General features: G+C 39.7%; 1 protein-coding gene across 2 annotated transcripts in view; it reads left to right on the forward strand.

Annotated features, from left to right (window-relative positions):
• Window positions 1–8,178, forward strand: part of mst1 (macrophage stimulating 1) — a 23,528-nt gene extending 15,350 nt beyond the window's left edge. For both annotated transcript variants that reach the window (XM_015018040.1, XM_015018041.1), the window contains 11 exons: window positions 252–426; window positions 1,334–1,464; window positions 2,038–2,140; window positions 2,234–2,370; window positions 2,481–2,513; window positions 2,605–2,719; window positions 2,809–2,886; window positions 3,641–3,787; window positions 3,889–3,995; window positions 4,150–4,289; window positions 5,516–8,178. In XM_015018040.1, the coding sequence (XP_014873526.1) occupies window positions 252–426; window positions 1,334–1,464; window positions 2,038–2,140; window positions 2,234–2,370; window positions 2,481–2,513; window positions 2,605–2,719; window positions 2,809–2,886; window positions 3,641–3,787; window positions 3,889–3,995; window positions 4,150–4,289; window positions 5,516–5,677 (1,328 nt within the window). In that variant the 3' untranslated portion in view covers window positions 5,678–8,178. The remainder of the gene's footprint in view (window positions 1–251; window positions 427–1,333; window positions 1,465–2,037; window positions 2,141–2,233; window positions 2,371–2,480; window positions 2,514–2,604; window positions 2,720–2,808; window positions 2,887–3,640; window positions 3,788–3,888; window positions 3,996–4,149; window positions 4,290–5,515) is intronic.
• Window positions 8,179–8,872: the final 694 nt, after the last annotated feature.

Raw genomic sequence — 8,872 nt, forward strand, 5'->3', positions numbered from 1 at the left:
TAAAGAGACAGAGACCCAATTTCAAGGAGTTAAATCACAAAGTTAAATTCCTTTTAAGTTATATTTGGCATATATTGCATTTTTTATAACAACTAAAGGTAACATGATTGTGCTATAAAAATGTCATTACATTCCATGGAAAATACAAAATACTTCCCCAGCAGCTAAATAAATTAGGTTTCTTCTGATGATAGCATCTGTCCTCCATGCGAAAGCTAATTTTTCTTCAAAACACTTCTCCCTGATTTTAGCTGAAGTCCTGGTGGAGAAGAGGCAGCGCTCCAGCTTCACCACCAACTGCTTCAGAGGCCGGGGCGAAGACTATCGAGGCAAAGTCAACGAGACGGCGTCGGGCATCGCCTGTCAGCGGTGGGACGTCCAGGTTCCTCATCGGCATCCCTTCATCCCAAACATCTATGAGTGCAAGTAAGCACTGCGTCCATTTTAATGGCGGGGGCGGTATATTAGGATAATTAGTGCAAGTGCAGCTGCAGGGAATAACTTGCAGTCTTATTTCTCTGCTAACACTTGCTAGCAGGTTATTAGCATTTCGTGTTTTAAGTTTTCCTGAGACTTTTTGTTCAGCAACGATTTACTTAATTTCATTTAGTAAATGTTGTTCTCCAGTTATAGTGTCTTGTAAAAGCGATCACACAGGTTAAACACAAACTCCAATGTCCTTTATTGGGATTTTTAGTGATCGATCGACACAAAGTAGTGGATCATTGAAGGGAAATGTTACATCGTTTACTTTTGCCACCTTTACAACAAGTTTTTAACCTTCCCATCAACTATTCTTTCCACAACACGATGCTGCCATCACTGTGTTTTGCTGTGAACATGGTGTGTTCGGGTGGAAGTGCGTCATTAGCTTTAGCATTAAAACACAAACAGGTAGATTTAGGGAAAATGAATGATAAAACAAAGAAATGGCTGAAATGGACTGAAAAGATCTAAAACCAAAATGGATATAAATACCAATATTCAAGAGAAAGAAGAGAAGAATAGGATTAAAATGTATGGAAACACCGTATAGGCAATAATGATGAACTAAATGTAGCAAGACATGTTGAACCATAAGAAAAAGATCAAAGTACAAGCACTATTTTTTATTTTTGCCAGCAGTCTTTTTATTTCACTATTCTGTACTACTGTATGAATAAAATCCCAATAAAATATAGCAGACTGTGACTGTAACAGGAAAAATGTGAAAATATTTAAGATGTGAGAACACTTTTTGCCAGGCACTGTGCAAATTTGGTGGGCTGTCTAATTCTCTAAATTAACAGGATCATTGGTGTGCTAAACTGATTCTTGGTTACGTCTCGTCTAGGGGTCTAGAGGAGAACTACTGCCGTAACCCAGACGGTTCTGAGGCTCCCTGGTGTTTTACGTCGGTGCCAGAGATGAGGACTGTTCTCTGCCTGCAGATCAAACGCTGCGCTGACGACATAGAGGCCGAGGGTACGTCGCCTCGATTCAGAAATGATCTGAGAATAAATGCAGTGAAGGTCTCAATGCACTCCTCCGCTTCCATGACAATTTTATTTCACTTATAACTGGGGCTAAACAATAAATCAATAACAATATATACTGCAATAGACATGTGATCAATATCAACAGATAATACGTCTGATACAGGTTGATGAAAGTCTTTAAATGCTCCATCTCTCGCAGCCAGCTAAGCAAGGTTGATGGAATCAACTAACTCACTGTGCTGTTTGGTTGCCTGGCAACTCACTCGTTCTTTGGTTACCTAGCAACAGTGCAACAGTCTGTTGAGTAACTTTTGTAGCAGTTTAAGGTTTCACTCATTACTGCTTACAAATAATAAACAATTGCATGGAGTGAAAGCTATAAATAAAACTTGAAAGGTCATGCCACCAGTTTCGCAGTATTTCAGATATTTAAAACCAAAAAAACAAAAACAAATCAACAATAATCAATATCAACTAATATGAGACGCCTGGATCGTGATAGGTCGTTCAGTCATATCATCCAGCTCTACTTATGACAATAATCTTTTTATCTTCCCAGACTGCTACAATGAAAATGGGAAAAACTACAGAGGCGTCGTCCGCAAAACTCGCAAAGGCATCACCTGTCAGAAATGGAACGTGAACACACCTCATCAGACCAGGTGTGGTGACACTTTGGGGCATTTACACAAACAATCCGCAGTAAAAGACAACCTCCTCCTACAAAGCATTTGTGTGATTTTTATTTTTTTTAGGATAAACCCACGGACGCACCCGGATGCCAACCTGACGGAGAACTATTGTCGTAACCCAGACGGGGACCAACACGGGCCCTGGTGCTACACCACTGACCCCAAAACTGAGTTTGACTACTGCGCCATTAAACAGTGTGGTACTTACCTCTGCGTTTTGTGTGTTAAGTTTAAACTAGTTCAAGAAAACCATTTATCCAATCCTCTTTTTTTGTTACTTTAAATTTTTTTTTCTGTTGCTTTCAAACAGCTGGAGAGAAATTGCCACTGACAGAAACAGTAGGTTAGTTTGCAAATGAACATGGACAAAAAGCTGCTCAGAAGACGCTGCGGTTTTCTTGTGCGGTCACATTGTTTTCTTTTTGTGAACGCAGAGACGGTGGAGTTCAGCGAGTGCGGGAAGAGAGACGACCGTCCCCAGCCGACCAGGTTGCGTATCGTGAATGGAATCCCTGGGAACTCGCCGTGGACTGTGAGCCTCAGAGACAGGTCAGGCTGACAGCTGACGGCGTTTGGTGATGAACTATCAAAACAGTCTCTGTTGCGCTGTGAGTAACCTCTGACCTCTTTGTGTGCAGGAAAGGAAACCACTTCTGTGGAGGATCTCTGGTGAATCCCAGATGGGTGATCAGCACAAAGCAGTGCTTCTCCTCCTGGTAGTTCATTTAGGAAGATTTTACGCGTCAAACATGGAGCTGGGATAGCAAGCTAATTTTTAATGTATTTAATGTAAAATGGACAATGTAATAACAGTGAACATAGCTCAATTGAAGCGATAATGCCAATGAACAATGGTTAATTTATTAGTTAACATATAAATACATATCAGGTAGAAAAACCCTTTTTTTAGTCAGTGAGAGTGGTACACCAACCTTTACTTTTAGTTTATAAAAGTAAAGGTTGAGGACGGTCTCATCTCCTGTCCCTGAAGAAACAGCGACAAGAAAACTACAACTGTTTTTTGTTTGTTTTTTTAAGTTCTTGTCAGATTATTAACTTTGAAAATACAGAAAAGGAAAAGAAAATCTAACATTTTACTTCAGTTTGGTTTAAAAATGGCGTCCCTTTCTCGATGCATTCGTTAGCTGGACCTTGTATCCTAAGATAACTCAAACGACGATTGGCAGATGCAAAAAATAAAATTAAATAATCTTTTATTGTGGTAGTGTATTGTAACACAGAATTTTTTTTTTTTCAGAAAAATATAACCATTTATTTGTTGTATTTATACACAAGCACCGGCCTGTATGAGATTTATGATAAGCTTGGGTTACATTACGACCCTTTTGGTATTTACAGAAAAGATTTAAAACAAAAATGCATGACATGATGTTACTGTTTTATTTTAAACACTTAAGCAGCAGCCTTTTTGATGCTTGTCTTCATGTTTCTTTTTTTTTTTTTTGACAGCTATGTGGACCTTCCTGGGTACTCCGCCATGATGGGAACTCTTTTCCGGGACCCGCAGGAAGGAGAGCCTGGCGTGCAAACCATTCCTCTCACCAAGATTGTGTGTGGACCCTCTGAGTCTCAGCTGGTCATGCTGCAGCTGGAGTAGTGTGTATAATCGTGCATCAGGACACATCCTCACACACAACCACTTGCACATAATAGCTGCCAAAGTTTCTCCTTTGACTGTGCGTTCTTTCTGTCTCAAGTCCGGCCCAGTTCAACGAGCGCGTCTCTCAGATTTGCCTCCCTCCTGAGCGCTACATAGTGCCCGAGCACACAAAGTGTGAAATAGCCGGATGGGGTGAGACAAGAGGTAAGAGAGACTCTGGACTCTACGGATGCGCCTCCTGCAAAAGATTAAAACTTGAGGTTAAAGTAACGTTGCATGCAAATGAGAGAGAGAGCAAAATTTCTGCACCTTTCTAAGCGTACTGCTTGCTGTAGTTTTCTTGTCGCTGTTTCTTCAGGGACAGGAGATGAGACTGTCCTCAATGTTGCACACGTGCCGGTTATCAGCAACACTGAATGCAACAGATACTTCAGAGGTCGCGTTCGAGAAAATGAGATGTGCACAAACTCTTTTCAGGCTGGAGTTGGTGCCTGTGAGGTAGGTGTCTGCAGTGAACCTGTCGATGGCTGCCTTCTTCTTAGTACATGCAGTTTTCTTTATGTATACAGAAATAATGGAAACTATAAATACAATAAACACACTTTTTGACTATCATGCAAGCATTAAGCTGACCCCTTGTGGTAGCTCAGAGGTAGCAGTGTCTTCTCCTCAAAGCTTCAATGCACTTTGTTATGGTTTAAAGTGATAAACCAGCAGAGTGATTAATTGAAAAGAAAATACAACAAAGTTTTCAACTTTAACTACAAGTGAAAATTATACAAAGCATTTTATGCATTTGTAATCCAACCCCATGCACTTTGATGCCCCTAAATGAAATCCGGTGTCACCAACTGAAAACTTTAGTGAACAAACAGCATCATGGAGATCATGAGGTTGATTTTCTAGATGTTAAGTTTATTTTGTGGTTTAATTAAATAAACATTCCTTTTCTAATATTTCTTGCATCGTTATTGTCAATCTGTTGTGGAAATTCTGTGCAAAAATTACATTTAAAATACACTTGTGTTTTAAATTATCTTCTCTATTTAGAAACGGTGTTAAAAGCACTGTTGTTTTTTCTTTTTTTCTTTTTTTTTTTTTGGTGGGTTACGAGCCACTGTGAAGGGCCCAAAGAGCCAAATACTTAAACTCTGTTTTAGGTCAAGTAATAATATGTTCCCAGAGCTGTTGGGATGGCAGGGAGAGGAAATAAACCTTATGTTTACTACACACCAGCATATATAACACAGAACATTGGGCTTTGCCCACTGCCAAGCCCACAAGACAACCTAAACTCTTAGCATCTTCTTTAATTCTTACTAAAGTCTCCAATAGCCCTAAACAATTATATAACAGAAAAGAAGCACTAATAGAAATGTCACTCCAGAAAATAGAAGCTAATAAATAATGCTTTCCAAATCTTTCATAAAAAGTGACTAAATGTGAAAACTAAATACGAAACTGTTCCTTTGACAAGAAGTAAAGCATGTGAACTGCTGTAGATTAAATCCCCTCATACAGAAAAAACCCTGTTGATTTATCCTGTTTTGAGGAGAGAACATACAGCTATTTATAAGTTCCTATAAATCAAACACATCCACCATATGGCCAATGTAAGTGAACTGGCAAGATGTGACTGCAAGATGTTTCCCACCTCGGCAGTGACACTCAGTCATAACAGAGACAAATAATGACTCCGGAGTGTTGTTGCTGTGTGTCTGCAGAAAGACTACGGCGGCCCTCTGGCGTGTCAGAACGCCGACTGCTGGGTGCTGGAGGGCGTGATCATCCCCATGAGGCGCTGTGGACACCCGGGACAGCCCAACATTTTCATCCGCGTGTCTGTGTACGTAGACTGGATCAAGAAGGTCATGGAGATGGCTTAGCCGTCTAGGAACTGAGCAAACGCTTCAACATTCGCAAGAGATGCACATTTTTATTCTGTAAGCGGTTAAAACTTGTGCTAATCAAACCGTACAATTGAGGTTTATGTCCAGGGTTTTATAGCTAAGATGCCACAGTGTTAATGTTTACTGTAAACACAGTGTAATTTGTTTTTTTTTTTTTTTGTATCTGCTCTATGTTCTTTTATTGCACTTAAACTTGGAGATAATTCATTCTGAAAATGTTGGTGTTTGCTAACATTTTTTGCTATGCTTTACATTATGGACTCCTTACGTTTTAAAGGGCCAGTATTTTCAAGACATATAGTGGCATGTGATGGCACATTACTTTCAGCTGTTATAAAAATACTGCATATATCAAACACAACGTAAAAGAAATTTTGCTTCCTATTTTAATGCCTTCGAATTGGGCCTCTGTCTCTTTAAGAAGCTCTTGCTCTTTCTGAAACTCCGCCTTCAGGAAGTCATCACAACAACGTTCCCCCATTAACCCTTTAACAACATTTTTACCAGAGTTTGACTCAGAAGTTGCTCCTATGATGAACTGAGCAGATGCAGATCCATCTGGTGTTTGCTAATTGCTGCTGGCTAGTCTGAAGGAGCTGAGTGCTGCATCTTGAAACGAGGAGAAGCTGCAAGTACATATTGATCTGTTTTAAGGCATTCAATCCCTCCAGCAACATGTTTACTAACAGAAGTCGCTATGTGTGTTTTGGAGTAATTGTATGACAAAGGGACAGACAAAAGTGTAAGAGGTGAAATGTTCAATTTCTAACCACATTTTAGAGGAGCAGATGAGGCATTTCTGACTTTCCAAGTTGGAAATCCAACTTTTTGGTGCGTCCTCTGGGATTTTTCAGTCCTTCAGAGTCAAATTTGTATAGAAATGTATAATATGCTAATGCATACATCTCCATGATTAATTTAAGTACATCTACACTCTGACTCCTGCTCTAATAAATATTCTTCCTGATAATAACTACTGTTTTTTAAAGTTATATAATGTAGCCTCATGCCAAATATGAAAAGATAATTAACAAAAAAAAGGGTTTGAAACAAGAACAGCACCTTGAACATGGTATTGTCTTTTATTGAGATTTTGTTTGATAGACCAACACAAAGCTTCACACTTGGTTTGTACAATATTACTGCAAACTAAAATCTAAAATGTTTGGCTCAAAACCTTCAATCAGCTTTCACTGCAATCACGGCGACAAATCTTTTCAGGTATTTTTACCAGCTTGGTAAATTTAGAGACTGAAATTTGTCCTCATGCTTCTTTGCAAAATGGTTGAAGCTCCGTCAGATTAAAAAAGAACAAATTTGTGAATTTTAGGTTTCGATTGGGTCTCAGCCACTTTTACACGTCAATATGTTTGTAGCTAAACCATTTAATTGTTGCTATAAGATTAAGATTTCTGTCTTGCTGGAAGGTGAAGCTATTAGCAGGTTTTCATCAAGGATTTTCTTATGTTTATCTCCATCCATCCCCAAAGAAAAATATCCCCCCAGCATGATGCTGCCTCCACCATATTTTACTGGAGGGAGGGGATATCAGTCGTCCGCCTGCCCCTTGCAAGAACAAGCTGGTATAGACGATGGATGAATACATATCCACACCGAAAATCATTTTCTTTACACTTTCAAATTCCCCATTACAACATCCCAGTAAAGTTAAAGAGGTGTGAATACCAAATGAGTTGTTTCCCATCTGGGTGAGATAAGACGCACCGCAAGAGAAGAGTTTTAAAGATCCAAACGTTCACCCCCTCCCTGTAAGTACTCCCATTACTACAAAACTGTACGCCTCCCCCTGTCTCGCCTTGGCATTGAGTGGGAGCTCCAAAATACATTCTTTGCCCCCAGCCTCTAAAAAGAAATCCCTCCTCTGCCTGTCTTTTGATGCCTGCCCCCACCTCCAAAGACATGCCTTTGTGCCTTATGCAGAACTGTATGCGCTGCACATTCTTTCTAGTTCTATAGGAGGATTTTTGTAACCCGGTCCTGATGAGCCCACGGAATTCAGCTTAAATAAACCTCAAGATCAGAGTCCGACCAAATCTCCGACTGCAGAGGGCCACTGAACTCTCACACGTGGACACGCTACAAAAAAAAAAAAAAAAAAAAAAGCCCCCTGCAGTGTCTTCCTCTTGTTGGTTTTGGCACCAACGTTTTACCTGTGCATACGACAACTTTGTTTTGTTTTTTTTCTGCACAAGCAGAAACTAATAGAGGCTTATTGTGGACGTTGATGGGTGATTTCTCTTCACTTTCACTTAGTAATATGTAAAGATGATGACAGGTCCAGTTCTTAAATGAGTACAAGTTCTCAGCAGCACTTGCAGAAGCTTCTGGTAACACTGACTGAAATGCTGAGAAAAACTGCCACAAAAATATGCAAATGTTTTCCTCGTTACTCTGCTTTTTGCTAAAATAACTTGAGAAGTCCCGTGTATTATTAGTGAGTTAAACGCTTTACCGTATTGGTTTCTGACTGAATGTAACGTTGTGTAATATTGTGGTTTCACTGGATATTCATTCTGGGTATTTCAGAATTACATCATGAAACTGTCACTGCCGTGGTTCCAGCTCAGCGGTGGGCTCCATCTTTTGTAACGTACAGCTTTATGTCCTGGGCTCTTGCCAGCAGGCTCACCTGACATGACTCCACTAGAGGTCCAGCATTAGCCGCCGCCGGAATGTGAGCTGCAAACTCTTTTCATCTGAATTCATCACCTTGTATAAACTTCCACATGAAGCTGAAGGAAAACGAGTGAACTTTGCTGTTTGGTTCAAGATAGCTCCAAAATAGATCAAATAAAATGTTTTAATATGTTTAAAAACACTGTTAAGTGCTGTAGAAATCTTGTCTTGGAGCACACATGCGTATTCAGCTCCCTTTGCTTGGATTCTCTAAATTAAAATGCAACTAATATGATGATGATGTCATAATAATTATTGATATTGACAATTATTGATTCGCTTTTTGTTTTATTTATTTATTTATTTTTAAATACTGCCAAACTGGTGGCGTGACCACAGTTTTCTTTGTTGTTGTTATTTTTAAGCCGTTGTGTGGCACAGAAGCAAAACCTGAAACTGCTGCCAGTTACTCAACGGGTTGTTGCTAGGTAACCAAAGAATGACTGAGTTGCTAGGTAACCAAGGAATGAGTGA

The sequence above is a fragment of the Poecilia latipinna genome, unplaced genomic scaffold (assembly GCF_001443285.1).
Source record: "Poecilia latipinna isolate Pla-1442-1.1 unplaced genomic scaffold, P_latipinna-1.0 Scaffold2222, whole genome shotgun sequence".
NCBI classification, from domain to species: Eukaryota; Metazoa; Chordata; class Actinopteri; order Cyprinodontiformes; family Poeciliidae; genus Poecilia; species Poecilia latipinna.